The following is a 25,642-nucleotide window of genomic DNA, read 5'->3' on the forward strand; positions in this document are numbered from 1 at the left end:
AACTTCACAGTCAGCCTGGGGTGGAGAGGGTGGAAAATTGGGAAATCACTAGTCTGCACCCTTGAAGCAAGCTCAGCACCATGAATCGTTTGCCGTCTAGAGCACTAGAACTCTGCAAAGGGCTAAGGATACTTCAATCAATACCCAGGAGGATGGATTTAGAGTTCATGTAGAAAAACTATTGAGACATGAAATACACTTTTCTGTAAAGGGGGTGGGAGAAGATGTTGGGCAAAGAATACAGATTTTTTTGAATTCTAATATATGTCAAGACTCTCTGCTGAGCACAGTATATAGACTTACATACGTGACAATATATGACTGAATCCTCACAAAAATTCTGAAAACCTTTTCATTATCCTTTTATATATGAGAAAACTGACTGGATATTTCACTGATTTTCCCATGAATTCCTTCTCAGACTTAGAAGAGATGTGAGAGAAGCCCAATGACCAGCATCCTTCTTTGACAACTTGTTTAGTAGTTAGCAGACCCAGAGGAAGGTCTGGACCAAGAGGGTTTTCCTCAATGACGATGACATTGGCCATGGGGATGAAGACGATGACAAAGTGACAGACTATTGCCCTGGTGCACACCTGGACCCAGCTGCCAAAAGCCTTGGATTCTAGTCCCATGATGAGTGACCTGTGGTGGGCTCCTCATCTGGAGAATAAAAGGATTGTACTAAAATTCTCTCCAAGTATCCTATGAGTTTCTTAAACACCCCTGGCTTAGGTTTGCTCCTCTCCCAGCAGACAGCCTTGCCGCCATCTGGAAACTGAGAAAGTATGGAGAATGTCACGCTGCCTGCTGTTGCTGCAGGCCACACTTCCTAGAATGATCTGAGCAGAGGGTGCTGTGCAAGAGCCTTAAAACGCTTTGACAAGTGGCAACAATGTCCCCCCAACACCCGGTACTTCCCAGAATGTGAGCTTGTATGTAGTCAGGGTCTCTGCCTCTGACCCCCATCCACTGAATCCTTCCCAAGATGTGCCTGGACTTCCCAGAGCACAAAGAGATGAAGCCAGAGGCACAGAACAAAGAGGCACTCAGAGAAGTGACAGTTGGACAGCAAGTCCCCATACGTTGCTTTCAGTCTGCCCTAAGAGCCTGGGAAATGGGGAAATATATAAATTCTCCCAAATCCAAAATGAACATCGTTATCACTGGTTATGGAGTGCCTGGTTTTTGTAAGCTTTTCGCATCCTTTCTCTTTGATTCTCCCAAAAGCCAACAGTGGAGTTATTATTGTCCATCCCTATTTAGTAGGCAGAAAACTCAGGCGAAGACAGAACTGATTGACTTACTTTTACGATGCGGGGAATAAATTCTAACTGGGACCATCACTAGTTTTCACAAGCTCTTTATTCTTAGGTGTTACTTGTAGTCTGTGTTATTTTCCAAACTTTGAAATTTATAAAGAGGAAGCAGAGGTATTTTTCATGTGTTGAATGTAAGTACAGTGAAGCCCATATCTTGTGTAATCATAACTACTATTCTGAGAAAAGGGCAGGAAGTCTCAGAGGCTGGAGAGCAAAGGACCAACAGTGTTCTGGCAGGAACAGCCAGTAGGAGGTTCTGGCTGAGAGCTCCCAAGCAGAAAGCTGGCCCACCAGCCACCACTCAGAGGACTGGGCTCCAGGAACAGGTGGGCATGTTCATTTGCATCCTGTACTTTGGGGGGAGATGACTGTCCTTGGAATAGCCAGCCAGGAATCATATTCTTAACTCTCTCTTCCGAGCACCTGCATGAACTGGTGAGTCAATTCCCTGCTCCGGTTTGTAGTTTACTCACTTTCCAAACAAGAGAATTGGGCGAAACAATCCTTAGGTTTCCTCCAAGACTTGAGGTGACAATTTTCTACAATTCTCCACATTTCTTGGTATGTTGCTCAGTCTCACACAGAATATGCTCTCGGAAAATACTGTGCAATTAGCCTGGATCCTGCATTAGGAGCCTGTTGTTCAATCCATTTCTGTCATAGAGAAAATCGCTGTATGCAGAGCAGTCCTCTAAGCTATGATTTATCTCCAAAATGGGGGTTTTAGAACCACCTGGAAATGTGGTGGGCCACCCCAAGCTTTCCTCCACTTGAATGTAGAGGGACAAAGTATCCCTCACAGAGGGTGAAGTCTGAAGATGATGGCATTAGTCTGGGGACTTCTTGTGAAACCATACAGAATCCTGGTTCTACAGCATTCCCTCTAAAAAGCAGCAATACAAGTTATCATAGCCTTAAACTCAGTAAATCCACTTCTAAATGTTACTCTAAGGAGATGACTGAACAGGCGAGGCACCACAGAAGTGCAAAGATGTTCACTGTAGCATTGTTCATAATGATAATAAAAAGAAGAGAGAGAGAGGGAGAGAAATAACCTAAATAACACGACTGGTTAAATGAATCTTGAAACGTCTATTAATTTGAATACAGTGGCTTTTTTCTCGTCGTGATGAAATATACATAACACGAGATTTAGCATTTTAACCATTTATAAGTGTAGAGTTCGGTGGTGTGGTACATTCACATTCTCGTGCAACCATCCCCATGACTGAACTCCAGAACTTTTTCATCTTCCGGAACGGAAAGCCCATGATCATGACCATGGAGCACTAACTCCACATTTCCCTCTCCACCTAGCCACTGGTGTCCATCACTCTACTTTCTGTCTTGAGGGACTTGGGTACTCTGAGTGCCTTCCAGGAGTGCAATCAGACAACATCTGTCCTTCTGTGACTGGCTTACTTCACTTGGCATATTGTCTTCAAGATTCATCCACACTGTATCAAGTACCACGTAGCTTTTGAGTTTAGGAGTTTTATTATCTGCATACATGACTGTCAGAGATGTCCACAGACTAATGTTGAGTGCAGAAAGATTTCTAAATGGCATGTATAGAACCACTCTGTTTATGTAGAACAATGAATGTGTGTAAACATACAGAGAGAAAGACAAGGGAGAAAATGAGGTAGAAAGGATATGTATGAAACGCTAGTTATTGGGTGGGAGCTGAGATTTAAGGAACTTCCTTTTCTTCTTCAAAATGTATTCCCTATTTTGACTGTAATTGCTATGTGATACACTCTTTTAAACAAAACGATTAGGGGCGCCTGGGTGGCGCAGTCGGTTAAGCGTCCGACTTCAGCCAGGTCACGATCTTGCGGTCCGTGAGTTCGAGCCCCGCGTCGGGCTCTGGGCTGATGGCTCAGAGCCTGGAGCCTGCTTCCGATTCTGTGTCTCCCTCTCTCTCTGCCCCTCCCCCGTTCATGCTCTGTCTCTCTCTGTCCCAAAAATAAATAAAACGTTGAAAAAATAAACAAAACGATTAAAAATAATAAAAGAAAATAAATAGACATGTTATCGAGAATCTGGTAAGGGTACCAACCAGGCATCCAGGTCCTGGCTAGATGTTCAGGACTAGAACCCAGTAGATCCTGTAGTCCCTGGGTATGAGGACTGAAAAATATAGGAAGGAATCCTATAGGAAGGAATCCAGAACTACAGAGATTTTGTTTTCAAATCCTGAAGTTGGGAGGCAATCTTTTTTCTTTCCTTCCTTCTTCCCAATTTTATTCTTTTAGTTTTTTATTGTGGTAAGAACACTTAACGTGAGATCTACTGGTTAACAGATTTTTAAATGCACAGTCCAGTATGTCTACCTGAAGGCCCAGTGCTTAACAGCAGATCTTTAGAACTTATCTTGCACAGTGGAAATTCTCTACACATGGTACAGCAACTCCCCATTTCCTCCTCCCCCAGAACCTGGGAACCGCCCTTCCAGTCTTTACCTTGCACATTTGGGCTAGCAAACCACAGGAGTGCAGCAGAAGTCAAGTTTTCAGAATATGGGAACAAATCTCCAAGGTCAGAAGATCTCCTGTCGATGAATATGGAGAGTGGTAGTCAATGGACCTTGGCTACAAGGGAGGGAAGACAGAGGGGCTGAGCATCATGTGTGGCTAGATGGGCACAGCACACCCACCCACAGAAGAGCAATGGCATTACACTGCCCGAGTTCAAGGCTTGCCTCCATCATATGCTAGATATACAATACTATGCAAACTATTTACCCTCTCTGAGCCTCATTTTATTTCTTTTTTTTTTAATTTAGATTCCAGTTAGTTAACATACAATATAATATTAGTTTCAGGTGTGGAATTTAGCAATTGAACACTTACATATAACACCCGCTGCTCACTACAAATGCCCTCCTTAATCCCCACCACCTATGTAATCCACCCCACCCATGTCTCCTCTGGTAACCATCGGTTTGTTCTCTATGGTCAAGAGTCTGTTTCTTGGTTTTCCTCTCTTTTTTCCTCCCTGTGTTCACTTGTTTTCTTTCTTAAATTCCACATGAGTGAAATCACATGGTATTTGTCTTTCTCTGACTTAGTTCGCTTAGCATAATATTCTCTAGCTCTATCGATGACACTGCAAATGGCAAGATTTCATTCTTTTTGATGGCTTGGTAATATTCCATTGTGTGTGTATACACACCATATCTTCTTTATGCATTCATCAGTCATGGAAATTTGGGCTCTTTCCATAATTTGGCTATTGTTGATAATGCTGCTATAAACATCTCGGTGCATGTATCCCTTTGAATAAGTATTTCTGTATCCTTTTGGTAAGTATCTGGTAGTGCAATTGCTGGGTAGTAGGATAGCTCTACTTTTAACTTTTTGAAAAACTATTTATTTTTGAGAGACAGAGAGAGACAGAGCATGAGCAGGAGAAGGGTAGAGAGAGAGACACACACAGAATCAGAAACAGGCTCCTGGCTCTGAGCTGTTAGCACAGAGCCCAATGCGGAGCTCGAACCACAAACCATGAGATCATGACCTGAGCTGAAGTCAGACACTTAACCGACTGAGCCACCCAGGTGCCCCTCTATTTTTGACTTTTTGAGGAACCTCCATATTGTCTTCCACAGTGGCTCCACCAGTTTGCATTTCCACAACATCCTTGCCAACACCTGTTGTTTCCTCTGCTGTTAATTTTAGCCATTCTGACTGGTATGAGGTGATATCTCGTTGTAGTTTTTTTTTTATAGTTCCAAAAATATTTTATTCCATATTTACATTTTTTTCTACCACATAGTATATATCTGAAATCTCTTTTCAGATTTGAAATCTCTTACGTTCTGAAATCTTTTGTGCAGCTTTTCAAAATCTCCAAAGGCAAATATGGTGCCTAGTATAGGATAGGTATTTGATAGTACCCTCTCTTTTTCTCATTGTCGTTTTGATTTGAATTTCCCTGATGATCAGTGATGTTGAACATCTTTTCGTGTGTCTGTTGGCCATCTGTATGTCTTCTTTGGAAAAATATCTACTCATGTTCTCTGCCCATTTTTTAACTGGATTCTTTGTTTTTTGGGTATTGAGTTTTATAAGTTCTTTATATCTTTTGGATACTAACCCTTTATCAGTTTATCATTTGCAATTATATTCTCCCATTCTGTAGGGATGGGAGCTTCACTGTACAGAGTTTTTTTTTATTTTGATGAAGTCCCAATAGTTTATTTTTGCTTTTTTCCCTTGTCTCAGGAGACATATCTAGTAAGAAACTGCTATGGCTAATGTCAAACAGGTTACTGCCTGTGTTCTCCTCTAGGATTTCAATGGTTTTCTTTCTCACATTTAGGTCTTTAACCCATTTTGAATTTATTTTTGTGTGTGGTGAAAGGAAGTGGTCCAGTTTCATTCTTTTGCATGTTGCTGTCCAGTTTTCCCAACACCATTTGTTGAAGGGACTTTTTTTCCACTGGATATTCTTTCCTGCAATGTGGAAGATTAATTGATCGTATAGTTGTGGGTCCACTTCTGGGTTTTCTATTCTGTTCCATTGATCTATATGTCTATTTTTGTCCCATACTGTCTTGATCTCTACAGCTGTGTAATATAACTTGAAGCCTGGAATTGTGATGCCTCCAGCTTTGCTTTTCTTTTTCAAGATTGCTTTGGCTATTTGGGGCCTTTTGTGGTTCCATATAAAGTTTAAGGTTATTTGTTCTAGCTCTGTGAAAAATGTTTGGTATTTTGATAGGGATTGCATTAAATGTGTAAACTGCTCTGGGTAATGTAGACATTTTATTAATACGAACAATATTTGTTCTTCCAATCCATGATAATGGAATGTGTTTCCATTTCTTTGTGTCATGTTCAATTTCTTTCAGCAGTTTTTTATAGTTTTCAGAATACAGGTCTTTCACCCCTGTGGTTATTAGGTTTATTCCTAGGTATCTTATTGTTTTTGGTGCAATTGTAAATGGGGTTGATGCCTTGATTTCTCTTTCTGCTGCTTCTGTTATTGGAGTACAGAAATGCAACAGATTTCAGTATGTTGATTTTGTATCCTGCAACTTTACTAAATTCATGCGTCAGTTATAGCAATCTTTTGGTGGAGTCTTTTGGATTTTTTATGTAAAGTATCATGTCATCTGCAAATAGTGAAAGTCTTATTTCTCCCTTGCCAATTTGGATTCCTTCTATTTCTTTTTGTTGTCTTATTGCTGTGGCAGGGACTTCCAGTACTATGTTAAATAACAGTGGGGAGAGTGGATATCCCTGTCTTGTTTCTGACATAGAGGAAAATCTAAGCCTCATCTTCTTCTTGAATTAAAAAAAATTTTTTTAAGTTAATTAATTAGTTTTTAAATTTACATCCTAGTTAGCATATAGTGCAACAATGATTTCAGGAGTAGATTCCTTAGTGCCCCTTACCCATTTAGCCTATCCCCCCTCCCACAACCCCTCCAGCAACCCTCAGTTTGTTCTCTGTATTTGAGTCTCTTATGTTTTGTCTCCCTCCCTGTTTGTATATTATTTTTGCTTCCCTACCCTTGTGTTCATGTGTTCTGCATCTTAAAGTCCTCATATGAGTGAAGTCATATGATTTTTGTCTTTCTCTGACTGACTAACTTCGCTTAGCATAATACCCTCCAGTTCCATCCACGTAGTTGCAAATGGCAAGATTTCATTCTTTTTGATTGCTGGGTAATACTCCATTGTGTGTGTGTGTGTGTGTGTGTGTGTGTGTGTGTGTGTACGTGTGTGTGTGTGTGTGTGTGTGTGTGTGTGTGTGTGTGTGTATACCACATCTTTATCCATTCATCCGTCGACGGACATTTGGGCTTTTTCCATACTTTAGCTATTGTTGATAGCGCTGCTATAAACATTGGGGTGCATGTGCCCCTTTGAAACATAATACCTGTATCCTTTTGATAAATACCTAGTAGTGCAATTGCTGACTCATAGGGTGGTTCTATTTTTTAATTTTTTGAGGAACCTCCATATTGTTTTCCAGAGTGACTGCACCAGTTTGCATTCCCACCAGCAGTTCAAAGGAGATCCTCTCTCTCTACATCCTTGCCAACATCTGTTGTTGCCTGAGTTGTTAATGTTAGCCATCTGACATGGGTGAGATGGTATCTCGTGGTGGTTTTGATTTGTTTTTCCCTGATGATGAGTGAAGTTGACCATTTTTCATGTGTTGGTTGGCCATCTGGATGTCTTCTCTGGAGAAGTATCTATTCATGTCTTCTGCCCATTTCTTCACTGGATTATTTGTTTTCAGGGTGTTGAGTTTGATAAGTTCTTTATAGATTTTGGATACTAACCCTTTATCTGATATGTCATTTGCAAATATCTTCTCCCATTCCATCAGTTGCCTTTTAGTTTTGCTGATTGTTTCCTTTGCTGTGCAGGAGATTTTTATTTTGATGAGGCCCCAATAGTTCATTTTTGCTTCTGTTTCCCTTGCCTCCAGAGACATGTTGAGTAAGAAGTTGCTGCCGCTGAGGTCAAAGAGGTTTTTGCCTGCTTTCTCCTCTAGGATTTTGATGGCTTCCTGTCTTATTTAGGTCTTTCATCCATTTTGAGTTTATTTTTGTGTCTGGTGTAAGAAAGTGGTCCAGGTTCATTTTTCTGCATGTTGCTGTCCAGTTTTCCCAACACCATTTATTGAAAAGACTGTCTTTATTCCACTGGACATTCTTTCCTGCTTTGTCAAAGATTAGGTGGCCATACATTTGTGGGTCCATTTCTGGGTTCTCTATTCTGTTCCATTGATCTGAGTGTCTGTTTTTGTGCCAGTATCATACTGTCTTGATGATTACAGCCTTGTAATATAGCTTGAAGTCCAGGATTGTGATGCCTCCTGCTTGGGTTTTCTTTTTCAAGATTGCTTTGGCTACTGGGGTCTTTTCTAGTTCCATACAAATTTTAGGATTGTTCTAGCTCTGTGAAGAATGCTGGTGTCATTTTGATAGGGATTGCTAAGCCTCATCTTAAAGATGTGCTGGAATGCTCATCCATGGCCTCTTTGCCCCAGATCTACTGCAAAGGATTCAGTGTCAACACTACTTCCCTCTTTGTTCATCTTACCTCAACCATACTTCTGTCCAGACTCCAAAATCCCCCAAAGTGAAAATTATCTCCTTAGACAGGGAGAACTTTGTTTTTAATGACTTTTAAAATAAGGTACTTGATGCCCAGAGAGCATGAGAAATGACCAGGGCACAGATCTAGGAGCAGAAATGGAGTGGAGGTCACCAACCTTTTATTGAGCACAATGGAGCACCTGATAAAGATCACAGAGACACAACAAAAGGCACTCACCTAAATCACCTCATCCAAATCCTCACAAGCATCCTTCATGATAGCCTTATTATTCCTATTTTGTAAGTAATGAAACTGAGGATAAATGAGGGGAAATAACCTGCCTGTGGCCAACTAATAAATATCTGAGCTGGAATCCCAATGAGCTTTAGATATAACTAATAGGTATTGAAAGTATATCATGTGCCCTGCTCTATACTGAACCCATTACATGCATCATCTCATCTCTCCCTCACTGTGAACCTATGAAGTGGCTAAAAACAACTTGCTTATCGTGAGTTTAGTAATAATTGGTAGGTCTAGAATATGAGCATGGGACTGGACTCCAAGACCTATGCTCAGACATGCAACTAGATGCTGAGGCATTGGACTTCCAGCCCAGTGCCCTTTCCCATCACCCTCACTAGTAATGAGATTGTGGGTGCCAGTTCTAATTTTTGTATGTTATGCATCCCACCCAAAAGAGCCCAGACATTGAGAAGGATCAGGGAGCAGAGACCTGTGGTACCACCAGATTATCACAAGCCTTTATCCAAACTATGACTTTCAAGAGGGAGGATGTTGTGCTAAGAACAGACCTAAGGAGCATCCCAGGGGCTGGACTCTGCTATCCATATCATAGAGACCAGAAACACTGCTGAGCTGGTGGGCAGCAGATGCTATGCTCCTTGAGTCTATGTTGAAATTGCCAATGTTAGGGAAGAAGAATGGAAGATGAGGAGAATTAATGTGATATTTAGAAAAATATCATAAGCTTCTGAGCTATACTGACTTGGTTCAGACATTTTTGCAAACACGGAATAATAATAATTATATTTGGGGCACCTGGGTGGCTCAGTCAGTTAAGCATCTGACCTCTTGATTTTGGCTCGTGTCATGATCTCATTGTTCGTGAGATCGAGCCCCACGTGGGGCTCCATGCTGACAGCACAGAGCCTGCTTGGGATTCTCTCTCTCTGCCCCTCCCTAGCTCACATGTGTCATGAGCTCTCTCTCTCTCTCTCTCTTTCAAAATACATAAATAAACTTAAAAATAGTGATTATTATTATATTTGCTATCACATATTAAACACTTTCAATGTGCCAGGCTAGGCACTTTGTGTATTTGAACTTGAACTTATTAGTCCCGAGTTTCCAATGTATACAGTGAGGTTAGTAACACCTAAGTTGCTTTAAAGACCAGAGTTACAATGGCCTAGTTCCTGGAATTCAGCAAGCATTAAATAAATGTTCATATTAACAATTATTAAGCTAATATGGGCAAGGGAGTCATTCTCTGTGGGACAGGACCTATACAAGAAAGAGATGTGGAATAGGGTTAATCAGCATTTTTTTAAAATGTGTCTTTATTTATTTTGAAAGACAGAGAGAGAGAGAGGCAGTGTGAGTGAGGAAGGGCAGAGAGAGACAGAGAGAGAGAATCCCAAGCAGGCTTCATTCTCAATGCGGAGCCTGACACGGGGTTAGATCTCATAAGCCCTGAGATCATGACCTGAGTTGATGTCAAGAGTCAGATGCTTAACTGACTGAGCCACCCAGGCCCCCCAGCTAATCAACATCTTAATGGAAAGAAAACGAGACTATGAAGGAAGACTGAGCAGCAAAGGTGCAGCATAAAGGTACGATCCTGGGGCGTGTGGTGTGGGAGTGCGGCACAGGGGAAGCAGAGGTACACAGGAATGAGAGGGATGTTGGAAGCAGGGGCCATTGGAAGGACAGCGAGGTGAATCCACTCAAGGCCGCAAGGAAAGTTCTATATGAATGGTTCACCTCTCAATTGTGTTCACAGTTTTCTCCCAGTGACACGCTTTCTGTCCACAATGGATGGACTGTGCCAAGCACGCTAGCTTTCCAGACTGCTCCCCACATTAACTTTCGTTCCTAAAGGACAGGTCACCTCTTGGACAATGGAGAAAAATCTTGGATGGTTTCATATCTTTAAGTCGAACCTCAGGACCTAATTGAGTTCACTGCCTCTTCCAGCATCGTCAGGATCATGCTATCAAAGCCCAAGACCAAGGGAGCCTTTGACAGCTTTACTCCAAATGGCATCATCATCCCCAAAAGAGAGAAACCTAGACACAGCTACCAAAAAGAGGACAACCCACCAAACACTCTGCAAAAAGAAACTACAGTCCTTGGAGTAAGTCCACGTCACTGGAAGGGAGACACTGTGGAAAATACTGCAAACATACCCACACTACATATCTACAGTGGATCTGGGAGAGTCTCTCATTTTTTTCTCTGACTCCAGGCCAACTGGGACATGAAATGGCGCTTTATGGGAAGACTGTGTCCTCCTCAGGCCTTTCTATAAACTAAAACCACTAGGTCTCCACTTGAAATCTACATAAGAAAGTTTCCTGTCATTTGTCTTTATTGTAGTAGATGTTGGATTCAAGCACATGATTTTACTCAATGTGATTAAATTAGATCTGTCTATTTTGAGCTCATTTCTTTTTTTAAAACTTTTTTTTTTAATTTTTTTTTTCAACGTTTATTTATTTTGGGGACAGAGAGACAGAGCATGAACGGGGGAGGGGCAGAGAGAGAGGGAGACACAGAATCGGAAACAGGCTCCAGGCTCTGAGCCATCAGCCCAGAGCCTGACGCGGGGCTCGAACTCACGGACCGCGAGATCGTGACCTGGCTGAAGTCGGACGCTTAACCGACTGCGCCACCCAGGGGCCCCTTGAGCTCATTTCTTAACCATTTTGAGATGAGACGATCTGGACTAACCTCACCATACATTTTCTCCCTGTCTGCCTCACCATAAGACATCCGAATGTCCCCAGTCATCATCCTTCATACTCAGGACTTTAATGTCCACCTGGTTCTGACTATCCCCTTTTAAGACCCAACTCCTATTCATTTCTGACTTTGGAAACCTGCCTGGTTGTGTCCTCTAGAATTCAGGGTCTGTTAACAGCATAATCCGATTCATTCCTGGATTTGTTTCTCAAAGGCCTCCTCATCAATCGTGCAAACAGGAACCTAGCTCTCAAGGGCACTGTTTCCACTGTGACCCTCTCTTCTGGGCATAGAAGTGAAGGCAGTCTCTTTGCTTCTCGGGCACTTCTAGATCAGTCCTCTCCTCTCAGTTTCTAAAAGCTCCTATTTTAGAATCTCATGTCATCCAGGGGCACCCGGGTTGTGTAGCTCGTTAAGCGGCTGACTTTTAATCTCAGCTCAGGTCATGATCTCACAGTATGTGAGTTCAAGCCCCGCATCGGGCTCTGCACTGACAGCATGGAGCCTGCTTGGGATTCTGTCTCTCCTCCTCTCTGCCCTTTCCCATCTTGTGCACTCTCTCTCTCTCTCTCTCTCCCTCAAAATAAATAAATAAACTTTAAAAAAATAATCTCATGTCATCCAACTAAGTAACTCACTCCCACTTAAAAAAGAAAAATAAAACAACACAGTTACCCTTTTTATGTAGTATCTGAAAAGTCCTACTTCAGTCTTCCTCCCAAAAGAGACATTTTTAAAAATGTTACCTATATTTTGAGCACTGGAAACAAATAATTATTTCAAGTAATTGTTAATAGTCACAAACTTCAAAAGTTCTTTTAGGTAATCCTAACATCAGGACTAGTTGCGAATTGAAAGGAGAATTAAAATTTTAGAAGAATGAGTTTCATGTAAAAACCTAAAAACAATCAGTGTTTTAGAAAATAACATTAAATGACATAGCGGCAATTTTGAAAAGTGATCATCCTTAGAAAAATCAGTTGATGACTATGTTGCTTGAAAATAAAACCAGTTAACATCTGTCATTCTACTATCATTTACCAATACTCACGCCTTAATTTACTTCTTCCAGACAACTGGTTCTGTGTAGACCTGTCCTGCTCCCTACGATCTAGCCTACCTATGGCCTAGAATCACAAACACATTTCACTGTGTGCTTCAGCAATCAGTAAGAGATACTGGAAATACATTTATTCATTTATACATTCAGCTGTCATTTTTTGAGCACCTTCACTGTGCCAGTCACTATTTTACATGCTTAGGGTAATAGATGAACTATACAGTTAAAAGAAAAGAAAACAAAACAAAACAAAACAAGAGAGCCCCATTCTCACAGTTCTCTTGCTCTACAGAAGGATTCCAGGTCATTGCCACTATTTTTGCTCTCCTGGATAATGTGCCTTTTATCTTCAAGATACTGACTCCTCAATCACTATCACTCCCAGGGTAGAGTTCATATCGTAAGTCTTGGCTATTTCAATACTCATGTATATGATCCCTCCAATATCATGTCCTGTCTGCTCCTTGACCTCTTCTCCCCAGGTATGTTGCTCATCCTTCCATAGACAAACATTTCCCGAGTCGTACCCTGGACCTTACCAATACTAATGGCAATAAACCCACCATTATCTACTTTCAAACATCCCATAGTCCATCACCTCTGATCTTTCCAGATCACTCCCTCCAACTCTATGTCGATGCTAACTTTCTCTAACCTCTCTGGGAGTTACTGATAATATCCCTATTTCATGGAGCCTTCCTCACCTAGCCACGATCAACAGCTTTGTCCTCCTTAAGGAAAAACTGCCACATTGGTTTAATTCTAACTCTGCCCCTTTGCCTATTCTGCCCCTGAACCCATGCAACTAACCTTGGCAAATACACACACGGACTCCACTTTGGATTTATGACCATAACCTCAAAGGGACTGTAAAAGCTGCTTAAAAAGAACACGATATTTCTTTCATCCATTCACTTTCCTGCTATCCCAGAAAACTATTTCAATAGGTTTCAATCCTTCTCCATTGATTACCTGGATTCCTAACATACTAAGAAAACTGAGGCGGGGCGCCTGGGTGGCACAGTCGGTTAAGCGTCCGACTTCAGCCAGGTCACGATCTCGCGGTCTGTGAGTTCGAGCCCCGCGTCAGGCTCTGGGCTGATGGCTCAGAGCCTGGAGCCTGTTTCCGATTCTGTGTCTCCCTCTCTCTCTGCCCCTCCCCCGTTCATGCTCTGTCTCTCTCTGTCCCAAAAATAAATAAACGTTGAAAAAAAAATTAAAAAAAAAAAAAAAGAAAGAAAACTGAGGCAATCTGGAGAGAAGGTCCACAAGCTGCCACACATCTGCAATTACTCCCATAGGTGCCATATATTGTCTCTCCCCTCCGCATTACTAACCAAATGCCCATCTTCTAATTAACGATGAGCCTCCCTTGTGCAGTGAATCCCATCCCTCATTACTCGTTCCAGTAATCCTCCCCATGCTCTCTGCAAATGTTTTGTGATCAGTTCCATGAGGAAAGAATCTTCCTGCAATTTCTCCTATCTTGAGAACAAAATAGCAGAAACAGACACTTATAACTTCGCAGGCCCTCTAGCTAATGCCCCACCAGCAACTTGCCTTCTCAGCAACACTCCTCTGTGGGGTGGGAAGTCTAATGTTTCCAGCTCCTCTTGAATGATATTCTCTCTTGAAACACATCCAATGGGATTTGTCTCCCTTGCTCCACATTAGTAACCCAATTTCCAAGTCTCCACTGTTAATGTTCAAGTGTTTGATGCAGCGGACTACCCTCTCCTACTTGAAACATTTTAATCATATGGCTTCTTGGACATCACATTCTTCTGGTCTTCCTCCTTCCCTCTTGGCTGCTTCTTTTATACTCCTTGATTGTTTCTATTTATTTATCTGACCCTAAATTTGGAGTGCTCCATTGCTCAGTCCCCATTTTGTTGCTACATCTGCTACAGTGGTAAACTCACACAGTAATATAGTTTTATTTTTTTTTTTTTTAATTTTTTTTTCAACGTTTATTTATTTTTGGGACAGAGAGAGACAGAGCATGAACGGGGGAAGGGCAGAGAGAGAGGGAGACACAGAATCGGAAACAGGGTCCAGGCTCTGAGCCATCAGCCCAGAGCCTGACGCGGGGCTCGAACTCACGGACCGCGAGATCGTGACCTGGCTGAAGTCGGATGCTTAACCGACTGCGCCACCCAGGCGCCCCTAATATAGTTTTAAATATGATCTTCACTGATGGCTTGGGAAGAAAAAGATTATTTCCCTTACATGGCTCTCTCCTCTAAAGTTAAGACTCCTATAACCAATAGCCTATGTACATTTCCACTGAGATATCTACACCTCTCCCATAACCTGTCCCAGACTGAAATCCTCATTTTTGTCCCCCAACCCACCCCTCATACAACATTCCCCATCTCAGATAAATGTCAACACCATCATTTCAGATGCTTAAGCCAAAACCCTTGGAAGCAACCTTCATTCCTTTCTTCTATAATCCACATGCAAACTGTCAGTAAATCCTAGAGGCTTACTCTTCACCGTGCAACTAGAATCCAACTACTTCTTACTACCTCTACTATGAATGTCGTTTTCAAGTCAGCATCATCTCACCTGTGAATTACTACAATGCCCTCCTTATTGATGTCCCTGCTCTGTTTCCTCATAATCTATTCTCGATGCGGCAAGCATTAGAATGATCTTTTAAAAATAGAAATCACTTTCTCAAAATTATCCACTTCACTTCCCTTTTTACTCAGAACAAAAGGCAAAGTTGATAAAATAGCCTACAAAACCCTACAGGGTTTGCACTCTGTCCCCAGTACTCCTCGGGCCTCCTACTACTTTGCTCCTAACTAATTCCACTTTCCAAGGAACATCTCTGTAAAGGACATAATACACGGCCAGTGGCAGTGACTTTCATCTGCTTCATTTCCCTGCTGTTGGCACAGGACAGATATTCAATAAATATTAATTGTATGAATGGTTGAATTCTCTTGACTTTACATTATTTATCCTAGGTTTTTGTACCATCTTTTAATTGCATATGCATTAAACAGTGGGTAAGAGTGTGGATTCTAGATCAAAGTAATAGGGCTAAGTCCTAGTTCCTCCACTTGGCCATTTGTGTGGGTTCGTACAAGCTATTTAAACTCCCAGTGCCTCATTTTTCTCATCCATAAACAAGATGAGATAAATAACCAGAGTGTAGAAAGTGTTCAACAAATGTAGACTATTACCACTGGTGTCATAAAAACAGTAATTATTATCAAAATTCAATGATGAAGAAGGTAAGATGAATTATGGCTTTATTTTATTTCAATTGAAATTGAGCCCTTTATTAACTCTCCCTTGGTAAGTTTGCTTTCTACATCCATCCAACTGGACTATTGTCCAGAACAATTTTCTCCACCTACTTTTCCTAGAACAACAACAACAAAAAATGTCAACTATATTTTTCAAAATAAAATTAAAATGTATATATTATCACTTCCTGATTTGCTAGTTTACTAATCCTATCAGAAAGGAAGAAGTTAGGTATACATGAGTTTCTCTTAGAGAATGCTTACTGGCTCCTTGTAATACTCCCCCCCCCCCTTTTAATATGACACATTATAGCATATTTTATACTCCTTATAAACACAATGTACATTCAAATAATCACTTTCATCTGTTCCAAGTATGTTCCTAGCATTTTCCGTCTTCTCTCTTGTAGATTATACAGATTATGTGCTGCCTGCTGATTTCAAGTTTGGGGGCGATTTTGGTTTCTGCTCCTTACTCTTCCCACTTCAAGCCAACAACTTCCACCATTTTGATGTCTGGGTACCCATTTGTAGCAGCTACATGTGTGAGTAGAATGGGGTCTCCAAGAAAGGATATGCTCTTTAAACACTAAGTGGGTACTAGATCATGAGTGACTCAGTCCCAAGAGGTGGGGAGAAAGGAGCAGGTGGCCAAGGCCTCTAGCTTTCTCTCTGTCATCATCCCATGTCACGTTTCTCCCATTCGGGAAGAGCAGCAGAGGAGTCTAATCCCTCCTCCTGTGTCACCATCCCAGGGAGTAGCTGGCCAGGGCAGGAGGCAAGAGGGTAATACAGTGGGCATACCAGCACAACACTTCTTACCTGGCCTCACAGCCGACCTCTGGAAAAGTAGAAGATTTTTCACATTCTTCTTCGGGTCTTTGATGAGGCCATTGCATTCCCTCCAGTGTAAGAATAATCCACCTGTCAGGTAAAGAGTGAAAAGACCATTTTTAAAATAAAATGAGCACCATGGGTAAATGCCACAGGTCTGCAGAGAATCAAACTGGTGATGGTAAGATTCACGGGAAGCAAGGACACTCTTGCTATGTGTTCAGAAGTAACCCTGAGAATTTGGAAAACTTTTTTTTTTTTTTTTTTTTTTGCTACTTTCCATCTAATGGCTAATGGAAAGGGGGCCTTTTCTTTGGAGACTAGCCAGGGTCTAGTCATGCCTCCCACAAAGGGCCACTTCTTTTCCATGTAGTATCCTACACAAAGGAGGAAAAACCACACATTCTGGGCAGATGAATTCTAACAGGGCATCACCTCTGTATGGATACAGCCTTTATGTGAACGCAAACTATGCAGTGATGCAGGGAAGCCCTGCTCCTGGACCCCAGAGCATAACTTATCCTTACTTCTCTAATAAGTGGTTGAGCTCCCACATTCCCTTATGAAAGGCAGGAACAGCTCATGCTGGACCCTCTTTGTCTGTGACTACTACCAATCCCTAAGGCACAAGCTTAACCAATGTTTCAGCTTAGAACTTTCTCCCTCCACCAGCCAGATCCTTACACTACTGGGCTCAAATACTGACTTCTGGGGGCACCTGGGTGGCTCAGTTGGTTAAACGTCCAACTCTTGATTTTAGCTCAGGTCACGATCTCATGGTTCATGGGATCGAGCCCCTCATTGGGCTCTGTGCTGAGTGGGGAGCCTTCTTGGGGTTCTCTCTCTCTCTCTCTCTCTCTCTCTCTCTCTCTCTCATCCCCTCCCTGCTCTCCCCCCCTCCAAAGTAAATAAATAAACTTAAAATACTGACTTCTGGGGCTTCAGGATGAGAGACTCTTCACACCTGACCCTGTACCGCCCCCTTTCTTCAACTCCCAGTCTAACTCAGGCCCCCTACACCAGTGCTTGAAGCTCACCTGTTTCTGTACCTTCTGTCATTGGAGCCCCTTTCCTACATGCTTCTGTCGGCTGCTCCCACCTTCATATCCCTTCAAGTCATTGGTTTTCTTCAACCTCCTCTCTTCCCACCTCATAACTTAGCACTGTTCTTTTTCTGCGTATACCTCCGCTCCAGGCCACCTCAGCTCACAGTGATTTTCGCTAACATAAATCCCAATCCTCTTTGCATCTGCCCTTTCTCTAAAGTCAATGTTAAGCATCCTGAGAGTAGAAATAAGGCCTCTCTCTTAATATGGACCGACACCATTCCTACAGTGTTATCTAAGAGTTTTACATTACTTATTGATTGATGGATAGTAACATGGTGCACACATTTCCACAAGACAACTGAACTGATCATTTCTCTCTTCTCTGAGCAGTTTGCCATTACTGGATCCCTCTCAATCATTTCTGGGAAAAAGGCAACTATGCCCTTTGTAAGTATGAGAGCCGTCGAATCTCAGCTCGCCGGAATAAAAAGAACTTCAGAGGCAATAACTCTAGTTCAAAGTGTCCATTTGACAGCTTAGGGAAATAGGGCTCTGAGCAGGGGAGAGAGTTCTCACTGCTGGTCTGGTGACAGAACTGGGTGTAAACGCCAAATTCCCTGTTTCCTAGACCAGTACTCTTCCCCTATGCAATGTGCTCCTGGGTCATATTTCAAGGTTTACTTCAGTTGCTTCAATGGTAGACAATTTTAAATAAACCATGGAGTCTTTGCAGTTTGTTAGCTTGGCCCTGAACAGGGTAGATGACCTTCTAGAACCTAGACTTCCTTTTCCGGAAAAACCTGTCTCAGAATGAGCCAATTTCCCTAAACGGCAAGGTCAGAGGCAGAGGTGTGTGGGCTTAGATCCTGTGGCTAGCTCCCCCACCCCCTCAGAAACAAGGAATTAACAGACTGTAGCCACTTTCCTGACAAAAGTCAGGGGTGTGTGGGTGGGGTCTTTGATACTCTAGCAACCTTTCCCTCTGCCTTGCCACACACTCACAAAGATGACTTAGGGAAGGGCCACATCCGGACTCAGGAAGATCCAAGATCTAGTTAACTACGGTTGAGGGCACAGAAGATGGTGTTCTGAGGCTGGTATATGTTCCTTATACTTGAAGCTAGAATCTAAACCCCAGAACCAGGGGACAGAGTTCACCCCACTGGATGGAGTCAGAGTTCTGGACCCAGCACCAGGAAACTCTCGTCTCAGATCTGTCACTGACCCACGTGTGTGCTTGAAAAAGTTCCTTCCTTTTCTGGGCTTCAGTTTTCTCATTTATAAAATGGGGAAGAGGAACATGTGGCTGTGGCTCTCACAGGTGGCTTCCCAAGCGTCCTGAATACCCTGAAAGGGAAAACCATACTTGGGATGACCCAGCATGATGTGGGCTCTGCACGCAGGACACAAGACAGTACGTGGGCTCCAGTGCGCATGTGGCAGCTCTGGGCAAAGGTGCCGCCCATTCCATCGGCACTTCCTTTGGGAACTCAGCACTTGAAGCCACACGGCTCCCAGGCCAAGGGAGAAGGAAGGGCAGAGCAGTCATCCCCCAGACACACAGTATCCTTGAATGACGTTCAAAGAGAAATGAGCACATGCTGGGAACCTGGCACAGAGTGTGGCACCTTAGTGTCTTTGCAGAGACATCATATTCTGCGAGAACCCTTTGCCCCAAAATATAGAATATGACCCAAATCAGAATGTGGTGAACGTGGTTCTTGGGCCTGATCCACCTATAGGTAGGTATTCTAGCTTCTCCAGTTCTCCCTTTCATGGAAATAAAAGCCATACACTGGTGTAGGAGGGACCAAAGGTCCTATTCTAAAAGGGCTGAAAGCAATAGAACGACTCTAAGGCTGTTGGGGAAGTCAGTAAGCCATCTCTGTCTTCAGTGCTGCAGACAGCCAAGGATCCAGAACTCCTATACCGGAGGAGGAGTTACGTGTGCATTCTCTCACTCAACAAACATTTACTTATTGTATCAGGTGATAAACCAGGTAGTGAAGAGGGATACAGAGGTGAATAAAACATAGTCTGTGCCCCCTACGAGTGCACAGATTACAAGGGAAACAGACTCAGGGACGCAACGATGTAGTACAATGGACGGAGGGTTAATAGCATCACATGCTGCTCCTGTTGTGACATCCCAATGCAAATTTTCTTTCTCAGGCCATGAGCACCCTGACCGCAAGTGCAGCGAGTTCTCTAGCTGCTGGAGCAGGCCTCTTCCTCCTTGCTGATAGCCTGGTAGCCTTGGAGATGGCCTCTCGACCGTGTGACTCAGAAAGGGAATACCTATCCTCACTGCCTTACTCGGGGTACTATTATTCAACTTATGAATTCAAGGACTGTCTCCTGGCTAGTGTCAGTCTGACGGTAAGTAGTTTCAGACTGAGTATCTTGCCTGTGAAATTCTTAGTTTCTCTCCTTTGCATAATCTCTGCTTTTTCAGCAGTCTGTGTCTTGTTGATCTGAATGGCTGGAAGCAGACCAAAAAAAAAAAACCCCAAACTGTGGTTGAGTCCTGTCGGCAGACTGAAAAATATAGGGGATGCATTGTGCCAAGTCAAAAAAGGAAATAAAGAAGACTTGTGGGTTCTAGACATGTCTCCTCTGGCATGAGAACTAAGCAAAAATAAACTATTGGGGCTACACCAAAATAAAAAGCTTCTGCACAGCAAAGGAAAACATAAACAGAAAGACAACTTATATTTGTAAATGATAAATCCTACGAGGGGTTAATGTCCAAAATATATAAAAACTTATACATCCCAACACTAATAAAACAAATAATCCAATTAAAAAATGGGCAGAGGACTTGAACAGACATTATCCCACATATGACATACAGATGGCCAACAGACACATGAAATGATGGTCAACCTCACTAAGCAGCAGGGACATGCAAACCCAAACCACAGTGAGGTATTACTTCACACCTATCAGAATGACTAGTATCAAAAAAATAAGAAATAACAAGTGTCGGAGAGGGTGTGGAGAAACGGGAAAACTCGTGCACTGTTGGGTGGGAATGTATAATGGTGCAGCCACTGTAGTAAACAGTATGGAAGTCCCTCATAAAATTAAAAATAAAAATACCATACGATCCAGCAATTCCATTACTGGGAATTGACTCAAAGAAAACAAAAATTCTAGTTTGAAAAGATATATGCACCCATGTATTTACCGCAGCATTATTTACAATAGCCAAGATACAGAAGCAACCTGAGAGTCCACAGATAGATAAGTGGATAAAGAAGATAAGGTCAGCAGTCTCTCTTGCATAGAAAACATTCCATTCTCAATAGGTTTAGCTCTCGGAGTGCCTCCTTTGTTGAAAAGGCATTTTCTCCCCCCTCGACGCAGGCAGAAATAGCCCTCTTTATTTGAATTTTATCCACATTATGTTAGCTACAGAATTTGGACTTTTTAAGCCCAAACACATAATTATACTTTGGCCCAGCTAAGCTGGCAGAGTGAGAAGGGGCTGGGAGATGAGCCTCCAACGGATTCAAATCCTAGCAGAAATGCCATCATCTCTGCAACATTTTCTTGCCACTTTTCCCCCCACACTGGATGGTCACCAGTGGTTGACGATAAAAACATTGGCTTCGTCAATTCTCTATATACAGGCTCATAGTTTTAAAACCATAAACTTTGGCCTTTTAGGGAGAAAATTTTCTTCCTTTGTGACTCCTCTAGCAGGAGCCAGGGAGATAGATGAAATCTCTCCTATTCCCTTGGACGTGTCTCAGGAATCCCAGAACGTGTGTGCAAGTTTCCAGACTCACAGACTTCTGTGAGTCTGCCTGTGTGACCCAGAGGTTGCCAAAAGCAACCCCCCTGATGCAGGAGCTTGAGGAAGTGGAAGGGCACAGAAATGCATCTGGTTAAAAATCAGTGCGAGGAAGCCCAGGATATGGCATCAGCCTGGTGCAGAGCAAAGCCAGGAGGGTGAGGGAGACATCCTCCCTGCTGGGGCATGAGGGTTTAACTCAATGGAAACTAAATTCAATACATCAAACTGACTCCTACTCTCAGACAACCAGAGAACTTCCTGCAGAATCGGAGAAGTTGCAGTAGGACTTGACTCCAAATGTCCGCTCTTTATTAACACAAAGATAACCTGAGCAAAGTAACACATCAAAAGATTCAAGATATATATCTGAGGTTGGAAGAAGGAAGGAAGAGAGGGTGGGAGGCAGAAAAAGATCAAGGAAGAAAGGCATCGTTGGTTCCAGGAGCTAAGAAGGATCCTGCAGCCGGGCAACCAAGTAAGAGCTGAGACCAGAAAACCAGGGAGGCCTGGATGGGAATATAGGTGTTACAAGCTGGGATAATGGCATTTTAATGTCCATGACAAATCTGAAGCTCTTCAAGCCCGCACTGAGTGTCCTGCAAAAATGTTAGAAGCAGAGACTGAATATGTACCTTATTTATGAAAATAAGACAAGGAAAACTCTGCCCAACATCCCAAGGAGCTTAAAGAAACTCTACCATAAAAGTTTCTAGGATGAAATCATCTCACCAAGCCATGTGCAGGGATGGACAGTATCCAAATCCAAATTCCATATAAAACAAATGAACCTCAAATACAGGGATTCACTTAAAAACTGTTCCTGGGTCTGGATCTCCTGAGGTTCTATCAGAATCAAACCTAAAGTTTCCATCTAGGGAGTCATCCACAAACCCAACCAATGGGTCTGTCCTACATATCAAAAAATCCTCCCCCATCTCTCTCTGCTCCTCCCTGTTCATGCTCTGTCTCTCTCTGTCTCAAAAATAAATAAACGTTAAAAAAAAATTAACAAAAAAAAAAAAACTTGGTCGGTTAAGCGTCCGACTTTGGCTCAGGTCATGATCTCACGGTCCATGAGTTTGAGCCCCGCGTCGGGCTCTGTGCAGACAGCTCAGAGCCTGGAGCCTGTTTCAGATTCTGTGTCTCCCTCTCTCTCTGCCCCTCTCCCACTCATGCTCTGTCTCTCTCTGTCTCAAAAATAAATAAACGTTAAAAAAAAAATTAAAAAAAAATCCTCCCCCACGCACCCATATACTGACATCATCTGAGAGGAAAAATATTTTGAAAAACCGAAGAAAAAAAACGGGTTACAGCAGCAAATATGAAAGTTTAGTTGCTCAAGAATTGGAGGTTATATACCAATTTGGAAGACCATAATGAAAACATATTTTCAACAATAAAGACATAAAGAAAAGGAATTAAAACCAACATGAGATAACATGACAGCAAGAAAAAAAGAGTAGATTTGAAAAAGAACTAAGCAGTATGATTAGAAATGCAAATTATAATCTTTGAAATGAACCATTTAGTGTTATCAGTTAAAGAGGAGATTCAACATATCCAAAGAAATAAACAGTGAAGTGAAATTGAGGTCTGATCAAATCACATGGAGCACAACACATCGCAGTGAAAATCTGAAAGATATGAGTGACGGGTTAACAGACAGGTAGGAGGCAGCGAACTGAAAAGAACCAGCACACATCTAATGTGACCCCAGTAAGCCTGCCAGGGAGAGAGGACGTGCGCAAAGAGAAATAAGTGGGGTGAATTTCAGAATTAAAAAAAAAATAGATTTCAGATGGAAAGGATGAACTGAGACCATTTCTGGATAAGTAAAGGCAAATCCACACTAGAAACATCACACCAGTGAAAACAACTAGTGATAAAGGAAGGGTTACTCTTGTCTCAGAAGGTGGGATCCCACGGTTCTGAGAGGAAACCGTTGCTGCTTATTTCTGTGCCTTATTCTCTCCACGGCTAGAGCCTTCACCCCCAGTCTCCTCTCAGTCAGGCACAGGGCTAGCTGATGGCACCAACTGTTCCTGTCTTGATTCACAGGGGGTGCTGGTGGTGATGCTCATTTTCACTGTGCTGGAACTCTTAACGGCTACCTATGCTTCCATCCTTTGGTGGAAACAGCTGTACTCCAAGAACCCAGGGGTGAGTACTCTGACATGTCACATGACACCTGCTGGGTCCAGACATTGGAGCTGTGATGTTCCAGGTCTAAAAAGTGGCAGAAAGAGGAGGCAATGAGGTTCACGTAGCAGTCAACTTTCAGAGTGAGGAGAGAGTTCTATGAATGGGCTCCTTCACGATGACACTGGTATCTGAGATTACTAGTGCCTTCTGGCCCACAAACCAGAAGACCTGCTTATTAGAATGGCTAAAATGGTTTTAGAAATCACCTGCCCCAAGGGCGACTGGGTGGCTCAGTCGGTTAAGCGTCCAGCTTCGGCTCAGGTCATGATCTCGTGGTTCGTGAGTTCGAGCTCCGCATCGGGCTCTGCCCTGGTGGCGCAGGGCCTGCTTGGGATTCTCTCTCTCTCTCCCTGCCCCTCTCTCTACCCCTCCCCCATGTGTACTCTTTTTTCAAAATAAATAAACTCAAAAATAAGAAAGAAATCACCTGCTCCAACCCCCTATAAAAGAACCAAGGCTCAGATAAAATCACAAGGAGAACAAATGATGTAGGCTGATGGGCTGAGAATGAAAAGCCTGTATCTCCTTCTTCTTGTCAGGAACACAGCCATCTGCCTCCCTAGAGTCTCCACGACCCCGTTCCCTTGCTAATGCAGTCGTATCTTACTAGGGCATCTCTGTTCTGCTGATGGTGTCCTGTGTTCTTCCTTACTTCCTCTTAGGGCATGACATTACAATTCAAAACTGCTGGTCTTTTCTCTAAAACCCATTTTTTTCTAAAGAAATTATTTAAAGGGCTTAGATCTCTGGCGAATGATCTCCTCTGGGCCCACCGGTGTAAAATAAACCTCCTGCCTTCCAAGACAAAAAAAAGAAATTATTTCAAGGGAAGGAATACATTATGACTCAATTATGATCTTATTGGTAAATGGTAATATGATTAGCAGATCACAGCATAGCATTTGTTCGAACTAATACTGATGCATTTTATATTTTGGTAAAGTTGGAAAGGCTACTACCATACATTTGGGGGAAATGCATTTCAAATATGGATCAAAAAAAGCTTCCAAAATCAGAGTTTAAAACCCACTAATAAACTTTATCTTTTCCAGAGTACATTTTCCATGCCTCAATCACAAGGTCATATCCAACATGTCAAAAATCCTTCAAGGTCATGCATAGGAGTAACGCCTCAGAAGAAAAAGGAGAAAGCCAGGGCTCCTGGCAAAGTGTGGTTAGACTTTCCTGAAATTTCAGCTACTTTAGACACTGAAAGAAACCTTTAGAAAAACGGTTTTTGTTTTGCACTTGCTCAGTAAGAGTCATTTTATTGCTCTTGAAAGTAATCTCTTGGGGTGCTTGGGTGGCTCAGTCGTTAAAGTGTCCAGCTCCTGATTTCTGCTGCGGTCATGATCTCATGGTTAGTGAATTCAAGACCCGCATCGGGCTCTGCACTGACAGTGCAGAGCCTGCTTGGGATTCTCTCTCTCCCTCTTTGTTTCCCTCCCCTGCTCATGCTCCCTCTCTCTCTCTCAAAAAAAAAAAAAAAAAAAAAAGAAAAAAGAAAAGAAAAGAAAAGAAAAGAAAAGGAAAGAGTCTCTCAAATCCCAGGTGGGTAAACTGAACAGAAAGTGGTTCACTCAGCCCTAAATAAGAGGAGAAAATGTGCACGCTTGTGCTGGTGTAAAGTGGCCAAGTCACATGGCTATGCAGTCTCCACTTCCGTATTATTTTCACATTCATATTGCTTAAATGTTATATAGTAGGGATTGCAAGAACTTTTAAATTAAAAGTACTTCAAGAAGATACAGCTCCGTTTCTTTCAATTGAATGAAATGCATGTCTGTCAATTAAATGTGGCTCAATATTCTGTCTCATTTAATGACTTTATTCTGAAATTTCTGGCTTCAAAGATTATAACTTACCACAATGCTCTTCCCCATCTAGGTTCTAGACCAAAGAAGAAATTAGCCATAATTTTATTACTGTACTGGAGTAAACAACCTCACCTACCCAGTAAAGACCCAATAAAGGCCTTGGGTCCTATCCCCAGGGGAATATACTACAGACATGCATACACGTGTTTTCCAAAAACATGTACAGAAATAGTCATATAAG

The 25,642-nt window shown here is 42.4% G+C and overlaps 2 protein-coding genes across 4 annotated transcripts in view; one reads left to right on the forward strand and one right to left on the reverse strand.

Annotated features, from left to right (window-relative positions):
* LOC125176649 (membrane-spanning 4-domains subfamily A member 4A-like) overlaps positions 1–25,642 on the reverse strand; it is a 98,700-nt gene that overhangs the window by 49,852 nt on the left and 23,206 nt on the right. Inside the window, exon 2 of the mRNA XM_047878422.1 lies at positions 16,520–16,621. Coding sequence (XP_047734378.1) covers positions 16,520–16,621 — 102 coding nt within the window. The remainder of the gene's footprint in view (positions 1–16,519; positions 16,622–25,642) is intronic.
* On the forward strand, positions 1,506–24,990 carry MS4A7 (membrane spanning 4-domains A7). Of its 3 annotated transcripts, none has more exons than XM_047878420.1 (7): positions 1,506–1,648; positions 10,607–10,766; positions 16,108–16,242; positions 17,971–18,027; positions 19,753–19,959; positions 23,441–23,542; positions 24,637–24,990. In XM_047878420.1, exons 2-7 carry the CDS (start codon positions 10,620–10,622, stop codon positions 24,808–24,810), a joined length of 822 nt encoding a protein of 273 aa, XP_047734376.1. In that variant the 5' UTR covers positions 1,506–1,648; positions 10,607–10,619; the 3' UTR covers positions 24,811–24,990. The 3 variants fall into 3 exon arrangements, with proteins under 3 accessions (XP_047734376.1, XP_047734375.1, XP_047734377.1); XM_047878419.1 differs by having other exon boundaries at positions 1,636–1,757; XM_047878421.1 differs by lacking the exon at positions 17,971–18,027 and having other exon boundaries at positions 1,636–1,757.

The sequence above is a fragment of the Prionailurus viverrinus genome, chromosome D1 (genome assembly GCF_022837055.1).
Source record: "Prionailurus viverrinus isolate Anna chromosome D1, UM_Priviv_1.0, whole genome shotgun sequence".
Classification (NCBI taxonomy): domain Eukaryota; kingdom Metazoa; phylum Chordata; class Mammalia; order Carnivora; family Felidae; genus Prionailurus; species Prionailurus viverrinus.